General features: G+C 39.1%; 1 protein-coding gene across 3 annotated transcripts; it reads right to left on the reverse strand.

Moving 5' to 3' along the window:
- Positions 1–4,363: 4,363 nt before the first annotated feature.
- Positions 4,364–12,165, reverse strand: LOC107592301 (nucleolysin TIA-1-like). Of its 3 annotated transcripts, none has more exons than XM_016281762.1 (12): positions 12,087–12,165; positions 11,543–11,609; positions 10,367–10,463; positions 9,837–9,935; positions 8,748–8,802; positions 8,097–8,184; positions 7,479–7,554; positions 7,225–7,333; positions 6,942–7,040; positions 6,651–6,735; positions 6,431–6,566; positions 4,364–6,347 (listed from the first exon to the last, which is right to left on the reverse strand). In XM_016281762.1, exons 2-12 carry the CDS (start codon positions 11,566–11,568, stop codon positions 6,198–6,200), a joined length of 1,020 nt encoding a protein of 339 aa, XP_016137248.1. In that variant the 5' UTR covers positions 11,569–11,609; positions 12,087–12,165; the 3' UTR covers positions 4,364–6,197. The 3 variants fall into 3 exon arrangements, with proteins under 3 accessions (XP_016137248.1, XP_016137246.1, XP_016137247.1); XM_016281760.1 differs by having other exon boundaries at positions 11,510–11,609; XM_016281761.1 differs by lacking the exon at positions 12,087–12,165 and having other exon boundaries at positions 11,202–11,573.
- Positions 12,166–19,531: the final 7,366 nt, after the last annotated feature.

A 19,531-nucleotide genomic window follows, 5' to 3' on the forward strand; every position in this document is an offset into this window, starting at 1 on the left:
TTACACACACGTTCCATCGAACTGTTGTATAAACGCAATATTGCTCGAGTACGAGAGTGATATTGCTCATATATACTGTGCGTGTGTATATATATGCATTGTACTGTACATACATACATATACACACACACTGAATATGCAAGATATGTGTGACGTTTTGCATGTTATGTGTTTTGTGGTTTTGTGTGTAGAGTTTTGAGCATTTAAAAGAAAAACAACAACAACAACTGTAAAATAACACTGAATGCTTTGATTTAAAATCATGATATTCTTGACAAATATTTGCAGAAAATTCTCATGCCAGGCCTTGTAGATTTTACATCTGTGTATTTGTCCTCATAGATGCTAATACAGCAATTCTGATGCAAATGTCATATTTATCAACATAAATAAAAAGACAGTGCTGGGCTGAGATAGTAAAGGTTTGTGTTAACCTTACGCTGAATGTGTGTGTGTGTGTGTGTGTGTGTGCGTGCGTGCGTGTGTGTGTGTGTGTTTCACAGGCATCCTACAGATGGAATGTGTGTGTTCTACAGACAGGGCCATATGGTATGATAAAACTGTCTTCTCTGAAGACTACTAATGAATCCTTATGCTGCACAATAAATATTACATGTATAAAACAGATATGATGAACAGTGTGCTTGACCTTAGTCAAAAACTAGTTTATGAACTGAACGTGAGAGAGGTGGAATTTATGGGTTTGAGTTTTGAGAAGGGTCTGATTGAAGGGTCAGAGGAAAGTGCTTTTGGTATTCTTTGACTTACAGACTCTTAAAAATGGCCTTAATAGTGCAATAGCATTTGACAGTAAACACGGCACATGCCACAAATGGCCTTCAATAGTCAATACAACCTACAGGCCCATATAATACCTTATTTCACCAGCAGAGGGCCCTCCAAAACGCAGGTATCAGATGATAGACTGAGTATAAAACGAAAATAGTGCAAAATAACATGATATGAAAAAACACAAAGGTGGAGCATCAACTTTTGTTAATAAACGGAAAATAGTGCAAAATAACATGATATGAAGAAAAAGACCAACACAAAAGTAGACATCAACCTTTTCTCTATAGTCAATGTGACATCCATTTATTTTGTCAGAATTTTAAATGGTAATCATTGGAGAGAAATACATTTGGGAAACAGATGGTGTAGTTATGTCATCTACCAGCAGTCAACTACTCCGTCTAGTTATAAAAGAGCCAAAGTCACTGTTGGCTGCATTTTGAAAGTGAGTTTGGTTGATACTGTATGTGCTATGAGAATGGAAACACAACTAGTCTGTAAAGTCATTAACAAACGTTTGCATGAGGTAACCTGTTCAATCCACATCTGTCTGCTGTGATATGTACAGTACTATTTGAGCGGAAATTAGAAAAATTAGTAAATTAGTAAATACGGCCATCCAAGTGCTGACTGTGTGACACTAGTCTATGAATGAGAGGGGCTATTTTCAGAGTTAACACTTTTTCTCTCTCTGTTTCTGGTTAGACAGTGTGCCTTAATTATAAATTAATTGTATCATTAGTAGTAAGTTGCTGCTGGCGGCCGCATTGAGCCTGTCAAGGTTAATTACTGTAACATGTTTATTTTGTGTCAGCCTCTGCTGTGAGCTGTCACGCACGTGCAGATACAGTCTTCAAACACACGGCTACATGGAGAGGAACCTCCTGGACAGCAGTAACACATACAATAGCCTCTTCATCTCTCTCTCTCTTTAATCTGCTCACTTATATCATTTTCCATTTATACATCTGGAGTGTTGGAGGAATGGTTCTTACACAAAACTAAGACAGAATTAAAATAGTTGACATTGTCAGATTACAACAGGAGAAGACCACGTGGCATGCATAAGTGTATGAACCACAAGTGTTTGTTGGAAGGGGCAGATAAGGAGAATTTATTTATATGGATTTTTAATAATTAACTATCTCTTATCAAAATCAAAACATGTCTTTACATTCAGTTTTATGTTTAACAAGATGTATTTAAATGAGCTTTCTTGCCTAAAAAAAGTGTGTGTGTGTGTGTGTGTGTCTGTATGTGTACATAGTCGTACTGATCAGATAAAACCTTAATTTGAAGACATCCTTTTTTGTAAGAATGAAATATAAATCAATTATATAATGAATTAATAAATATTGAAATATTTAATTGTTGTAATAATTTTTCTTGAATTATTATTATCTGTAGTAAATAATAAATGTCTATGGTATGCCTCATTCAGATAATTTACATGTGTTTGAGAACATAATCTTTTGTTATGCAGGGCTGATTCATACGCTCTAGCATCAACATCCCCCCAATTTTGGAATAAAAAGTAAAAATAATGTTTTATTTTTTGTGTGTGTGTGTGTGTGTGAAGCACAAATCACACACAGACACACTCTCTCTGAATCCAGCAATTAAGATCTGTTGTACACAGAATTCAGCTCATTTACCTGGATAGTACAAGAGATCAGTCAAGATCTCTCGAACAAATTTTCTCACTTTTAACTGCTATGATGTATTGAGCGTTTTAGAGCTGATGTTAGAGAGCGAGCGAGAGAGAGAAGATGGAGCAAGTCATGGACAGATTTGATTTATGTCAGTTCTGATCTGCTCAGTAACTCATCTGCTGACATTTTTTTCTCTCTCTCGCTGTCTGTTTTTAGCAGTGCTGTTGAGAGGAGCTGCCCTCATTTATCAGACTGTCAATCCAGCCCTCTATTCCACACCACTGCTCTGACACACTAACTAATGATGGCTTGCACTAAAGACACCTTGTTCTTAGCAACACACACACACACACACATTGTACCATTCTGCTGAATCACACTGACAGACTGACAAATGATGTTTCAAAGCAAAGACACATCGTTGTCTCGCTTACTCGCTTAGTCATTCACTGGCCCCATCTCACTAACTACCTTATCAAACATATACATAATATTCAAATCTTATTACATTCTTTCTGACCTCAAACTATTCAAAAATATGATTGGAGGAAGACAGGGCCTTCTGTAGAACAAACTGACTTGCGATGGAGGCTGTGAACAAATAATGAATCTTTATTGCACAGTATATTCTGTTCACAACATAATTGAGGAAATATTGATTGTGTTTGTTTATTTTTTCTTCCCATGATGCTCTTGCCCATTGAATGTGTTTTCATGCTGAGAAATTCAAGAATATCTTGGATGACACCATCATATTGTTGGGTGAGATTTCCATCTAGTGCCCAATTTTGGTGTAACACTTTGTGCATAAAAAATGGACGTATTACACTAAGAACATAATTTACTGTAAGTTATAAAAAGGGAGGGAGGGTTTAAAAAATGACTTATATTATGGAAACTATATTCTTTAAGCTGCAAATTATTGTTCTGCTAATTAGATTTTCTTTAAATGTAATGCAAGTAGTTCATGTAATTCCACTATTGCTAAGCTCTCTTGGGCCACTGTTTTACATTTAGTCTTACACTGTCTTCCAGCATCTTGAGACTCCTTCCCCTTCTGTGAATGAAAGCTGCAATCGTTGAGTGCATGAAGTTCCACATGTCGTTATTATTATTTATTTATTTGGTTAAATAAGTGCATCGTCTGGGAACTTGAAATGCACTTCTTGTTGGAATTTTTCAGTGAACACTACCCACTTTATTTATACTACAAAATGGTGTTGAATAATGCATAAGTCTGTCCTTTCATCTGATGCTGTGTAGACAGATTTCACTTCCATTTGATCCCATGTGAAGTATTTTCCAAAGTAAAACATTAGCATCCTAGCATCACTAAGGCACTGAACTGCTGGTGCTCATGCGCTCTGTAATTATTGCTAAAAATCTTATGTTAAGTACAGTTAGATAAACTTCTGTATTTGCACCCTTCATTGCAGGAGAATGAAAATTAATGAAATTGGATATGTAGGCAACACTACTTCAGTCCATGACACAGAGCGAGAAACTGCGGCAGTTTATCAACAGTTCTCCTACTTCCTAAGCCTTACAGGAAAACGAGGTAAGTTCTTTTATTGCTACAAATCTAAAATTGCCATTTTGTGTGGTCTTTATTGAGAGCAAAGTGTCAACCAAAGCACTCCAGGCTGACAGAATACTTCAGTATTAAAAATGTGCTTTTAATAAAGTGGATTATTATAGTTTGTATATATTATATATGAAGTTGAATCTTATATTTCAGTTTAATAAAAGAAAATCTTTTTAACAGTCAGACATTTGTTTTAAAATGTTAAAAAGGAATATAAATTAATGTTATTGGGATATCGAATTTTGTATAAACTTTAATCTTGTCATCTTGCCATATGGTGCAACATGAGCAGATCTTAATTTAATGCGCAGTCAACACTTTATTAATTTACACTTTGTTAGCAACAGACGTAATAGATTTAATTTGTTTGTGCAGTGGCATTTTTGTCCAATTTAGTGTCATTTTTGCCCCAAGACCCCGTGGCCAGGGGAAAGCTAAGCCTTACACATGCTCCGCCTATGATCAAAATGATGTATTCTGTATAAATATATATTGACTAAATGACCATAGCAGAAAGAAACACATCTTACCCCACTCTTTCATAACTCATCTTTCACCACAAAGCATCATGAATTACTGGTAAATATTCCTTCATTGACACTCAAGACAACCGAAAGTAGTTTTGAATGGTTATTATTAAGTGTTTTTACACATGGAATATAGTAACTGGAACAACATTAGATGGAAGCATATAATCGGGGTGTTTCAAAATAACAGTAAACCGCTTTTTACAAAAAAAAAAAAAAAAATCCCAGTTAAGATAGAAAAAGATACATTAAATAACTATGTTGATAAATTTACATGACACAGAAGAAAAAAAGAGGGGGAAAAAAGAGAGTTGCTCATTACTTTCAATTTGATCTACCTTATGACTCAGTGTTGGGGCCCAGTAAGTAAAAAGAAAGAGAACGATGGTAAGAGACAAAACACCACCGTCCAGTAAAGAATCTGGCCTTGTGAGCAATTTGAGAGCGTGTGGCTGAAACCCAGGAGTATCTCGCATTTCTTTACCTTTCCATATTACACCAAACACTGACATTACAATCAGCATCTCAATACAGCAAGGTGGAAGCATGTAAGATCTTAGTTAGCTTAGTTTTTGTCAGTCTTTGGCTTGTAAATTCAACAGTGACTCTTGAGGAAGAAGTACTGGAGGAACACTGAAAGATCGCATCACTGTAACTCTAATGAACACGTTTTTATGGGTTTTACAAGAGATTGTAACAAGAACTGAGCTCAGAATGTCCATGCATCAATACATTACAGATGTTCAACAAACCCTGAATTTACAAGATTTAAAGAAATAATTCACAACCTCATTTTACACAGAATTACAAAAATCTTTACAAAGAGGCTGCAGCACTGCCATTAACGCTGATTAGCCGCTGTGCTGTCACACCCTCAAATGATCGAAGCAAACATGATTTTGTAAAAAGGTGAAAGAAAAAAAAAAAGTTTTAAAAATTGAGCCAACAATTCCATGTTACAAAATGAATAGTCTAACGTTTAAATTGAACAAAAAAGGAAGCATGTTTTCTGCACCTCTGTGTTAATACAACTTGTTAAAAGCTTTAGTAATTGTCCAAAACTTCATGAAGTTCCTGAAACCTCAAGGCCACAGAATAATCTCCTCTATAAATGCAGAATACCTTTATCACTAGGTGTCACAAGATAAAATATTTTATATTCGATTAACGCATCTCAATTTTTGAAAACTTTCTTATACTTTAAATAAAATGTACTGACAAAACAAAAATGAAAGATATTCGTGAACAAATCAGTTTTAGAGACAAGAACTCTGTACAAAGAGTGCAGTATATTAGACCTCAAAACTTTCTACACCGTTCGAGGTGTGAGCTAAATTGAGCCTGCAAATTCAACACATTGAAAAGACATTCCATCTGTTGCAAAACTAGACAATTAACGCCCCCGAAATGCATTACTTTTTAAAAGAAAATTTGACAAAAAAATCCTGGGGCCTAAAAACAAAAAAAGACAAAAAGACAGGATTCCTTCCAAGTTAATGGACTGAGTATAATGTACAGTGGGCTGAATGCAGCCCTTTCAACAACCCCTGAACTGGTGTAATGGTGAGTCCCATTGGGCAGATTCCACACTGAAGTGAGGTTTAATGATTGGACTGAGGGATTAGTCAGCCACATCTGTACTTATTTATATCCCTGCTGATTCCAGGCCTGACCATAGACGCCGTAAGTGGGCATCTGCCAGCCGTTGGGCATATACTGACCCATCTGCTGACCGTTGCCGTATGACTGACCCCACTGTCCGTAAGGTTGGGCCGCATAGGTGGGTTTATTCTGTTGTGGAAAAGGAGAAACAGTAAGACTTGAGTTTGCAATAGGGCAGAGGAAATGTTTCTGAGAGGTCAAGAACAAGGTACCTGGGGCATTTGCATCTGTTGCATGGACCTTGTATCAGCTGTTTCTTTGCCCCAGTAGCACTTCACAATGTGGCCCTCGATGCAGGTCCCATTTACAGACACTATGGCATGGGCAGCACCCTCATGAGAGTCGAACCTATTAAAAAAAAAAAGCATGCTAAATTTTCAAGTATATGCATAGGTGAATGATTTAAAGTCATAGAGAAGCAGTATGACATACCTCACAAATGAGTAGCCTTTCTCCGGGAAAACCCTGATCTCCATTATCTGCCCGAACGGAGAGAAAGTCTGTCTCATCAGCTGATCTACAGTGGATGAGAAAAACACATTCAAACATCATATAAAATATGAATCTTTCAAAACACATTTCATCTAGCTCTGCTTGAAAGCCTTTTCATTGAATGACATTTATTCATTTACTGACAGGATGCAAATCCGTTTTAAAAATCGACTGTCTTAAAAGATCATATTCTTTTCACAACACATGCACAATTACAAGATTTCGACAAACCTGACAGGCCAGAAGCAATGCCACCACAATAGACGGTGCAGTTACTAGGACTCGACTGGTTCAGGACCTCCTCATAGGACAAGTGTTTGCTGCTGGCTGCTATAGATCAAAAAGAGAGAACATTTTAGAGTAGTAGAACACAAATAAATGACACATGAATAATAAGAAAAACTACCCAGTAACATAACCGGTGGTTCACATAATAAAAAAACCCTGACTGCATAAAAGACAAGAAATGAGAGACCAAAGGAACTGTCAAATTATACAGTTTAAACGGACTTGCCTTCATTGTTTGATTTAGGAGCTGATGGCTTCCTTGTGGCCCAGTTTGTTCTGATCTGTCTGCCTCCCAGCCACTGACCATTCATTTGCTGAATAGCACCTTCTGCATCCTATCAGTGGCAACAAAACCAATCAAACTGATCAATAACAAAAAAGCCTTAAAGACACAAAAATGTACATTCGCGTTAACCTGCTGCAACAGAGTATAACATTGCCATCATGGCACTTAACACCAAATAACATGCAAACTCTTACCCATTTATTAATAAAGGAGATGAAACCGTATCCTTTAGATTTGCCTGTGGCCAGATCCTTCACCACACGGGCATCACTGCACCAAACACATGAACTCAGTAAGAATCCAAATGTTAAGACAATCCAGCTCAGATGAGGCTTAAAATCGCACTTGAATTACACAATATTCCACTTACGATATCTTTCCAAATGGAGCAAAGGCTGCTCTGACATCATCTGTTGAGATTTCTGGGCTCAGGTCACCGACAAAGACGTGGAAATGATCTACAATAATGGTTTGAGGAGAATCAGTTAGATATTTCATAAACCATCAAGCAAAAGAGAAAAACTATTCATGCTTTACAGTTTGACCGCACAGGCTCTTATATATGCCAATATAACAAACATGTAGGGATGCACCGATATGAAAATTTTGGCAGATACCGATAACCGATTACTCTTTATTTTTGAAAGCCGATAACCGATATGTTGGCCGATAAATCTATATCCAAATTGTTATATACTTTTTGAGAGCCTGATTACAACCAAACACATGAACTCAGTAAGAATCCAAATGTTAAGACAATCCAGCTCAGATGAGGCTTAAATCGCACTTGAATTACACAATATTCCACTTACGATATCTTTCCAAATGGAGCAAAGGCTGCTCTGACATCATCTGTTGAGATTTCTGGGCTCAGGTCACCGACAAAGACGTGGAAATGATCTACAATAATGGTTTGAGGAGAATCAGTTAGATATTTCATAAACCATCAAGCAAAAGAGAAAAACTATTCATGCTTTACAGTTTGACCGCACAGGCTCTTATATATGCCAATATAACAAACATGTAGGGATGCACCGATATGAAAATTTTGGCAGATACCGATAACCGATTACTCTTTATTTTTGAAAGCCGATAACCGATATGTTGGCCGATAAATCTATATCCAAATTGTTATATACTTTTTGAGAGCCTGATTACAAAAAAGGTCTCAAAAAAACGCATTCTATATGAGGTAAATCAGATATACATCAAATAAACACAATATTACAACGTACAATTGCACAAAAGGCTGCAAACGAACAGCGCGCATCTGAAGTGTCTCTGAAGGAAATAATGCATTATTTATCGGCTTTAAGATATCGGCCAAATTTTCTTATCAGGCCGATACCAATAACAGAAAAAAATTAGCATTTATAGGCCGATACCGATATGGTGGCCGATATATCGTGCATCCCTACAAACATGCACATGCATCCATTAGCAACATTCAAGAGGACACTTACTGCTTGTGTCTTTCTTCTGACTGCCCGGCATCGAGGCCCAGTTAACTTTCATATCCTAAGAGAGGAAGCCAGATTAAGACTGACAGATTAAGACAAGCACCAGAATAAAACAATCTTCATCTTACTTAGCCGCATAAATATGTCGAGCCTCCAAATGCAGAAGAAATAAGCTGACAACAAAATAAAAACCCTGGTGATCACTCAGGTTCACAGAAAAAGGGACTATTAAAAAACTCTGGAATTATTTTCTACATAGTAAAGAGTCTAAATAGCAGACTTACAAAGAAGTGACATTATCAACTTGTATTACTCCTCAAATGGTCCTTCATTACCTGTTGAGGATAAAATATTTGCACTGAATATATTTTTGCCAAGGCTTTGCTAAATTTGAAGGCCTGGTACAGGTGTAGACGATGATAAAGCAAAGCTAGATGTTGACATACATGGGGGCATTCATTTTGTACCCAAAAAATGACAAATAAAAAAAAAACACATGCTTTGTGGAATTTGAAAAACGACGAAGTAATTAGGCACTCCAATAGACCAATAAAGGATTCTGTTGTGTTGCAAGGACTTTCTGGATAAATATTTTTGCTTATTCTATTACGTTTGAAACTACCAATACAACTGTAGTATTCTCAGCTATATTTAAATATTACCATGTTAAAGCCATAAGCTAACACTATGAACATGTGCAATGAAACCTGTCTATTTCTGACTTGTTTACTGTGCATTGTCATATTGCAGCTTCTTACTTTTTTTCAAGCGGTAAAAGCAGCAATATGCCAAAGATAAAACAATGTTTTATCAAAATAAAATAAAATCTTTAAACAGCATAAATAGAGTAAATCCTTGGTCAATATACATTGACTTGTATGTTGTAAATGACTGATGAGATAAAAGGATTTAAAAGAAAGATTTGATGCACAGGTTAAAAGCAACTTACCTGTAAACACACTATAAATGCGCTAACTAAAGATATTCAGCACATCATCGCATTAACATAGCTCTGACAAGACATATAAGGGGCGTACCTTAATTTCAAACCATATCCAATCTACTTTTGAGGGTGCGTTTGCAGTATTTTACCTTTCCTAAGATCTTCCTGCCGTTCATGGCAGCCAAAGCTGCAGCAGCGTGTCTGTTCTCATAGAACTCCACAAAGCAGTATGGGTCATTTCCAGCCGTCTGAAAAACAAAATTAACTGGGTCAAACACTGATCTTGGTAAGTTACGGGTGTCCAGGGTTCCCGCTCTTGTTGATCAATGCATTTTTCCATGACCTTTCAAAGTCATTTGTGAGAAGTGGAAAATATTATAATTTTTTTTTTTTACAGAATCATTTAGATCATAGACCATTTTGTTAACTGAAATGACAATTTGATCAAACTGCACATTACTAATTGCAAGAAAATGTTACTCTACACAAGAGCAGTAACTAGACCTGAACATAGCTAGAAATATATATTAAGTACAGAAGCTTCTATGGCGTTTGAGATTCTACCAACTTCCAGGACTTTTCCAGGACTGAAAAACGCCACTTTAAAAAATATACCCCGGTTTTCCCATTACAGAACAATCCCTGGATTTCAGATGGGTTTTTTCCTTCCCCAACTCACATCAATTATCATTTTACAGTTCTTGCATGGGCCGATCTGGGAGAACACTTGCAGGATGAGGGCCTCCGTAACGTCCCTGGAGAGGTTCCCGACATACCTAAAAACACAGAAGAGCACAGCACACTGAGAAGCACGGTCTATGCGTCGCGTTTTTCCTGCATCTCTCACGCCAGCCTCACATTCCGCGGGGTTTCATTTCTGCCACGTTTTCAGCGCACGAGAGCGAACAGCTAACATGACCCAAAGCTTCTATACATGACAGAATCCACATATAGTAAACAAGCTATAGTAAATAGCGATAGTAAAGTCTATCTGATTCAAGATTTTACACCAGAGTTAAGTGTAATAAGGGGGATATGATAACTGTGGGGGATATGATAACATTTAAGCGTGTTTTTTAGTTAGCTCATTGGGTAACGGAAACGTAGCGCTACAAACGGAACTTGTGTGCTGGCAAAAGCCTCTTCTGCACCGTAATTAGCCCTAATGTGGACAGATTAGTTCACCCATTTGGACATGACCAGATAAATTAAAATAATATTAAGGGAATCACTGTATTCTTCACCGCTAACGTTACCTCTGCTAGGCTCGGTTCCGCTGCCCCAGTTTGGTGTTTGTGTAACGTTAGCCGGCTCGTGCTGTAGGGACTGAAAACATGGACGCCCATATCACACTTCATATATAACAAAGAGTAATGAAAGGACTTCACGTACTCTCGAGCTGATTATCTGAAGTTTGGCGTGCTGCGCTTGCGACCTGTGCGCCGCTTAACTAAACGTGTTTAAACACGAGATTGGCTTCGTAAAGTGGCCGACTAAACTACAGCAGCACTTACAATGTCTTGGGCTGGTCCTCGTCCATCATCATCATCATCATGGTGGTGGGAAAAAGGTTGACGCTTTGATTAGAAACTGCTGTTTTAACGTTCGAGTGGATAAGGCTTCTGTGATTTTAACTTGTTAGTTCTCGCGAATAACTTCCTCTGACGTTACTCATGAAGCGTCATCACATGACGTTGCAAGCGCTCTTCTTCTTCTTCTTCTTGTTGCTTTACGGCGGATCGCAGACTTATAAGTGCATTACCGCCACCTATATCTCAAATGGACCATTGACACTCTATCTACAATCTCCTGATTAACCTACCAACCCACATACAAACACCCTTGATTCTTGTACCGCTGAGAGACTTCATAGAGCTTCATCCAGCGCTGCGTGTTCAGCTCCTCCGTCCTCCCTCAGCCCTCTTAAGCGGGATTTGAAGGAGAGAGAAAAAGAAAAGGAAAGAAAAATGTAAATAATAAGATAAAACACCACTTATACCTTCTTGTTCAACCCAGTTCTTCCCAAATACTGTAACAATACTGATTTCATGTTTCTTCCTGGATTTAATACATTCTTAATTGTAAACTGATCACCCTTATTCTCTAGTTCATCCTTCAACAGTATATTTCCTACAGTACATTATAACATGTTCAACTGTTTCATTAACATCACATACCTCACATAGCCCTGTTGGATGTTTACTTATTAAATGCATTGTACTGTTCAACCTTGTATGCCCCAATCGCAACCTTGTAATCATGTTCTAATGTGCATATATTCTCCATACCTTGACCCCATATATTCCCTTACATCATTCTAATAAACTAAGATCAACTTTTGGTTGGGGCATAACCCACATTGGCACTCGAGATAAAGCAATTATTGGAGCATGTCCTACCTCCTCCAGTCTCATATCACTTACTAATTTCCCCACTCTCCAACCAAAACTATTACACTCTTTTTTCTCGTGTTGTTGCAAGCGCTCTTCTTCTTCTCTTAATTATATTGGCGGTTAACTTAAAGGTGCGTTTACCGCCACCTACTGGACTGGAGTGTGGGCAGTACTTTGAAAGAAAGGACAAGGAGAGAAAATAAATTAAAAAAAATATACCCCCCCTATATATTTCTATTAAATTCTTTCACTTATCCCAGTATTTTTCAAATAATTAATTAGGAGATTATGTATTTCCCTAGACATTGTTTTTCCTAGCAGATTTCCCACTGTCATGTTTTGTTTTTCAACTTGTGTTTCTAACTCCCTTCTTTCTTCTTCATACCTTTTGCAATCTAATAAAATATGTTTTACTGTCTCTTGTGTGTTGCAAAGACCAGCGGGGTGTTTTCCTATTCTCTGTAATGTAAAGTTTAAACCAGCATGACCTATTCTAAGACGTGTAATTATCTTTCCTTCCTTTGGATTCCTGCTCTGCCTGATACTATTTAAGCCTACTTTTTTTTTGTATGTTATACAGATGTCGTCCAGTATCAGTTATGTCCCAGTATTCTTGTCATATTTTGTTTGTGTCCCTAATAATAGTTTTGATTTCTGTTCTACATAACGGTATTTGTATATCAACTTTTTTTTGTATGTTATACAGATGTCGTCCAGTATCAGTTATGTCCCAGTATTCTTGTCATATTTTGTTTGTGTCCCTAATAATAGTTTTGATTTCTGTTCTACATAACGGTATTTGTATATCAACTGTTTCAAGCTTTATTGCTCCTCTTGCCAGAATATCTACAATCTCATTTCCTTCTACCCCTACATGAACAGAAACCCAAAGGAAAGCAACATCCAGCCCTTTATCATACAGTATTAAAAGCAAGTTGAATATCTGGTATATGATATCTTGTCTACATGATTGAATACTAGATAGAGCAGATAAGCTGTCAGAAGCTATGATTACATTTTGGTTCTGTTTATTTCCTTCCAACCACTGTAATGGCAATAAAATTTATAAAAGCTTTACTGTGTACACCGATAAATGATCTGCTGTTCTTTTTTTAACTGCTATTTCATATTGTGAAATGAAGAAAGCAGCCCCAGTATGGCCTGTCTCTGGCTGCTTTGATCCATCTGTAAATATGAATAGTTTGTCTTGATAAAGGTCCATATAGTTTTGAACTATTATCCTCTGTGGCATTATTTTAGATTTTTCTCTTAACATTTGTTGAAGGCTTATATCTACAGATGGCTTTATGAATTTCAAAGGTGGTACAGTTGATAGTGCCACAATGGGGCTTACTTGGAGCTGGCTGAGGCTTGCGTTTTGTGCTTTTGCATTTCCTATTCATCCGAAACTGTAATAATTACTTTTACTATGTTCTGAACAATCTTGTAAGATGGCCTTTGTGGGATGTACTCCGCTATGCCCTTGTAGATTTATCCAATACGCCAGCATGATCTTGATCCTCCTAATACGTAAAGGCATCTCTCCTGTCTCAACTTGTAATGCAGATACTGGCAGTGTTGGGGGTAACTCATTACAAGTAATGCGAGTTACGTAATCAGATTACTTTTTTCAAGTAACTAGTAAAGTAACGCATTACTTTTTTAATTTACAAGAAAATATCTGAGTTACTTTTTTGGAGCTGGCTGAGGCTTGCGTTTTATTTCCTATCCATCCAAAACTGTAATAATTGTTTTTACTATGTTCTGAACAATCTTGTAAGATGGCCTTTGTGGGATGTACTCCGCTATGCCCTTGTAGAGTTATCCAATACACCAGCATGATCTTGATCCTCCTAATACGTAAAGGCATCTCTCCTGTCTCAACTTGTAATGCAGATACTGGCAGTGTTGGGGGTAACTCATTACAAGTAATGCGAGTTACGTAATCAGATTACTTTTTTCAAGTAACTAGTAAAGTAACGCATTACTTTTTTAATTTACAAGAAAATATCTGAGTTACTTTTTCAAAAAAGTAATACCAGTTACTTTGTTTTCCCATGCATTGACTGACAGCTCTCCTGTCCCCATATTGGGAGAAATCGGGAGTACAGAGGCGTTGTGTGCACTGTGTGAACACGATGTTACTGTAGTTCTAGACTAAATGTGAACATGCATTAATTCATCCCACTCACAAAAAACAGGTTTAGTATTCATCAAAATGAATTAAAACAGTGAAATGCAAACTCAGAATATGACGCAAACCTGCAATAATTAAATATGTTAAATAACACAAATGTATCTAATCCCATTTTATTAACCAATATCTTTGCTGCTGACCTTTGATGATCCAGTTCAACCATACTAATAAGCAAAAATGACTTTAGATAAACTAACAATTGTGCTTCATTGTTTTTTTATTGCTGAAGATGGTTGAACCTTCTCCTGCGTTCTACTGTACAGACGTGATTTTACTTTTCCTTCAGCCTGAGGTTTATTCATTACACTTTTTGGTGTGAAAGGGCTTTTACATTTGCTATAAATAGAACTTCTTATATTAAAAACAATCAAGCCCTGCTTATATTTAAAAAGTAACGCGAAAGTAACGCAAAAGTAATATAACGCATTACTTTCCATAAAAAGTAACTAAGTAATGTAATTAGTTACTTTTTTAGGGAGTAACACAATATTGTAATGAATTACTTTGTAAAGTAACTTTCCCCAACACTGGATACTGGTGATGATTTAAACGCTCTAGTACAAATCCGAAGTGCCTGTGCCTGTTCCACATCAAGTTTTTTTAAGGTTTGATTCTGATGCTGACATATATGCTAGGCAACCATAATCTAACGCTGCTCTTAAAAGAGCCTGATAGATGTTAATGAGCTATGCCCTGCTTAAGCGCTCTTCTTTAGCTCCTTCCTCTTCCTTGACGTTTAATGGTTGGCAAACCAGCTTTGGTGCATATTCCGCTACCTACTGGGATGGAGTGTGAGGCGTTGATATCAAAGATACACAGAAAAAAATAATAAAATAAATAACAGGGAAAAAAAATAATACCACCTACCCTACCTTTCTATATTTTCTTATATAACTTTGTTGCTTTCAAAAAAAAACAAGAGCTTCATATCCTTTGTAAGAACTGTTAAGTATATTCTGCAAAGTTAAAGAATTTATGCCAACAGAAATTAAATCGTTTTTAATTGAATTCTTTCCCTTTCATATGCCATAAAATTGATTATTACATGCTCTATAGTTTCTGGAAGTCCACATTTATTGCACTGACCAGAACCATGTTTCCCTATCATTTGAAGTGAGTTGTTGAGGGCAGAATGACCAATTCTCAGACGAGAAATTACCGTATCTTCCTTTCTGTTGCCATAACTAATTCTAACTAAACCAACTTGTTTTTGTATATTAAACAGATGACGACCTTTATTTCCTTTATCCCACCTCTCCTGCCACACATTTTTAATAGCTGTTTTAATTAAGCTTTTCATTTCAGATTTACCCAAAGGAATTTCTAAATCAATAACATTATGTTTAAGGGCCTGTTTGGCTATCTTGTCCACATCCTCGTTACCCTCCACACCAACATGAGCCCGCACCCATAAAAATACTGCTAAAAGTCTCATTTGGCAAATTCTATACAGATTTTGTAAAATTTCTATTAATATATCTTGTCTTGAATCCGATTTTCCACTTATTAAACTAGTAAAACTGAAAACGAATCTGAGCAAATTACTACAGAAAATGGTTTAACTACTTCTTTCTTTAGCTCCTGCTGTTCCTATACAAATAAACCTATTACTGCCCCCATCAGGTTATATGCTGACCCTGATGACAGCACGTCCGACTAATTTCGGCGAATCGGTTCTTTCGATTCAGTGATTCTTTTACGTTATGACTTATCACATGCTCCCCCGACATTCCCGGCGAGACATGTTAACTGCTCTAAATGTCAGTTTAGATGTCTTCAATGAAGCCAAATGTAGATCAATTATGCTTTATTTATAAGGGCATTCATTATTATTTCATATGTCCCAGTTTGTTGAAGGCATGATTCTTCTTATGATTGAATGATGCATTTATATAGCGCTTTATTGTGTTTGCTGTACACCCAAAGGGCTTTACAATCATATGAAGGGGTCTCTCTTCCACCACCTGTGTGTAGCATCCACCTGGATGATGCGACGGCAGCCACAGTACAACGGCGCCAGTGCGCTCACCACACACCAGCTATAGGTGGAGAGGAGAGAGCGATAGAGCCAATTCAGTGGATGGGGATTATTAGGAGACCATGATTGACAAAGGGCAGTGGAGGGAATTAGACCGAGATGGAGTGTTCCTCACTGCAGAACACAAGATCCAGGGGATCCAGATCCAACTCCTCCCACCTTACATATACCTAAATCTACCTGTCTCCACCCCCTGATCCCTGAACCCACCCCTAAACCTACCAATCTCCACCCCCTAGATGTGGATCCAACAACGCCCCCTGGATCTTGTGTTCTGCAGTGAGGGGCTACTGGGACAGACCACAGGGTGAGCACCCCCTGCTGGTCTCATTAACACCTCTTCCAGCAGCAACCTAGTTCCCTTTCATGGGAACTTCGAACTGCGTGCTCTAGGGGTCGCTATGGGGAACGCCTCGTCGTGACCTGTGTCTGAAGCATACATTGAAAAAACACCAACAACACGTTAGTCGGCGACAGCCATGACGTCACTACCGGTGCGACTATAGTATAAATAGGCACCGGGAGAACACATCATCCTCTTCTTCGTCTTCATTGACTGTTTTGTTTGAAGCGTGCATGTATGTGGTAAGAGCGATCTCTATTCATATCATTATGGCGAGCACTAGCAAAGCGTTTAGAGGATATGTGCATCCGTGTTGTTGTTGTTTAACATCTGATGACACACACGATCTATGCGTTATTTGTTTGGGCGAAGAGCACCCACGCGATGTCTCCGAGGGGGCAATCGGCGTGCACTGCGAGTGTTTTTCCAATGAAAAATCTCCGCTCTCGTTTGTCTTTTCGAGGAAAGAGGGGCAGCAATCTGCTTCCCGCGATTCAGGACCTGCCGCTGCTGAGGCATGGAGGAGAATGAGCTTGTGGGGATCGCTGGTGGATCTGGCCGATGAGTTTGAAGAGGGGTTTTCCCTCTTGCGATCGTCGGCTGTGGACGAGAGTGAGCCGCTGGAGGATGATGTTATTTCATTAACATTGTCTGATCCAGGGGCCAGTGCTCTGCTGGGTTCGGCCCAGCAAAAGCAGGAAATGTCTGAGGAGGGCAAAGAAGCTGAGGCTGAGCCTTCCCAATCCTCCTGCCCTGTGTATGATGAGGTTTTGAAAGTTATGGATCGCCCCATGGCGAGGCTTTACTTGCTGTGAAGCGGGCGAAGAAAGTGACGTTGCGAGGTCATCTCAATAAACGTTATTTTTCTGGCCATAAACCCTCCAGCTCAGGTGAGCCTTCCTTTCTTCCTGTTTTCCAAAGAGATTGAGAAGGAATGGAAGAGGCCGTTTTTTCCTCACGCATCCATCGATTCCAGCATACGAGTTATGCCAACATCGAGGCGATGCGCGAAATCTGTTATGAGAAGATGCCCCTATAGAGAGAGACACTGGCCAGGATTGAGAAGGAATGGAAGAGGCCGTTTTTTCCTCACGCATCCATCGATTCCAGCATACGAGTTATGCCAACATCGAGGCGATGCGCGAAATCTGTTATGAGAAGATGCCCCTATAGAGAGAGACGCTGGCCAGCTATCTCTCTATGGGTGAGACGTCCTCTTTTAAGACATTTTTGACATTTTGACATCTCACTCTAATGCCAGGGCATACGCAGCAGCAGCAGGTCGGACTGTCGCTTCATTGCACACAATGGTGATGCTCCAATCATATCAGGCTGACCTGCTGAAAGACCTGGATAAAGGCGGGGGCCTTTCTTTTGATGAGGTAGCTGAGTGCGCCGCACCACGGATCTTGCTCTCCGTGCAGATATCGGGAAAAAAGAGAGGGGCTTTCTTCTTGATGCGCCGGTTTCGCCTTTCGTACTTTTGGTACCTCCATTGAGACGGTGGCCGAGAATTTCAGGGAGGCAAAGGCGCGTTCAGGGGCCTTCACGAAGGTCAAGGTCTGAGCCCAAACAACCCAGGGGTCCTGGCCCGTCTCGGTTTAAGGATCAGACTCGGTTTAAGGCTAGTGGGTAGGGGTAGGAAGAATCGCGGGTCAAAGGAAGGTAGGTAAAAGACGGTGGATCCAGACAGGGCGTCAGAGCTTTTGTCTGGATCAGAGTGATACCTCAGTATCTACTCATTTCCTTCGGGGGTCTTACATCTGCCCTTATCTTCCCATTCCTAATTCCCCTGTAACCAATATCTCTCCACCTGACCGAGGTTAGGTGGGAATTTCCTGCATTACAGTCTCCTATGCTGGACCTATGATGTTTGGTTGGTTCTATGGCTTCATAGTGACCACCTTACTGATAGTCCGGACCAGAGGCTTCTTCGGACGGGGCTCCAACGCGGGAAACATGGTGTGTGAGTACAATCCATTTCTAAATATATATGTAAATGTATATGTGTATTTAATGCGCTGGTGGTTGTGTGTATAATCCTTCTGCTAGTTTTCTTTGCAGTGTTTCCCTGGACCTGTGTGTTTCTGTCCTTTTTCTAGGGTAGGTCCTCGATGAGCACCCCCTCTGCTGGGTTTAGAAACCAGGTGCTCGACTTGCAGTGTTTATTTCACTCATCGATATATGTCCAGATGGTACAATAAGCCGGGTTTCAACTTCATACTTCCTGGATTATGCGGCCAGGTCACAGGCTTCTGCGGGAGCCTTCTTGATCATTAGGCCCCCGGCACGGCACTGCAAAAATTTCCTGGACGTCCGGGCTGGGCTTATGCTTTCAGGCTGCCCTGTCTAGTATACCGTATCTAGGTCGCCCTGAGGGGCCCCCCGATCACCAGGATATCCCCTCTTGCTGAGGCATCGAGTGGGAAGTATAGGTGGCATTTGCGAGAACCTTCTTGTGTAATGCTGTCTCAGGCAGTGCTCCCCTCACCTTAGAGGGTTGTATTTGAGCTTGCCTCTCCCGTTTGGCTCAGTACTTCTGGGTATCTGTGAGCAGATGCTTGCAAAACTCTTAAATCCATACTATGGTAAGTGCACACGTTAAGGCTTTGCGCACTTTCCCATTTTTCTGAAATCCTGTATGGTAAGGGTTACGCGTTATTAGCCTCGTTCCCTTTCTCTGAGTTGGTTTAGACCCCGGTACCTTGGACTCCACTCAACTAGTGTGTCTCTGTCGACACACTCTGGAAGCATCGCTCCCCTCACCATTGAGGGTTCTTGTGAGCATGGTGCTTTCTTTCGAGCGTTTAATTCTCTCTGAGGAGTTGGATTCCTCGCTCCATGGGCTGTTCTCGTGGTAGTGCTGAGCAGTG

This window comes from Sinocyclocheilus grahami, unplaced genomic scaffold (assembly GCF_001515645.1).
Source record: "Sinocyclocheilus grahami isolate Dianchi unplaced genomic scaffold, SAMN03320097.WGS_v1.1 scaffold152.1, whole genome shotgun sequence".
In the NCBI taxonomy this organism is placed as follows: Eukaryota; Metazoa; Chordata; class Actinopteri; order Cypriniformes; family Cyprinidae; genus Sinocyclocheilus; species Sinocyclocheilus grahami.

Bases quoted from the DNA above. Each gene is read 5' to 3' on its own strand.
- LOC107592301 (XM_016281760.1), bottom strand. From the start codon at position 11,568: ATGAAGCTCTATGAAGTCTCTCAGCGGTACAAGAATCAAGGGTGTTTG. The intron at 9,936-10,366 runs GTGAGTTGGGGA...TTTGTTTTTCAG, and splicing joins ACTGTAAAATGATAATTGAT to ACGGCTGGAAATGACCCATA. The intron at 7,041-7,224 runs GCAAGTCCGTTT...TTTGATCTATAG, and splicing joins TCCTAAATCAAACAATGAAG to CAGCCAGCAGCAAACACTTG.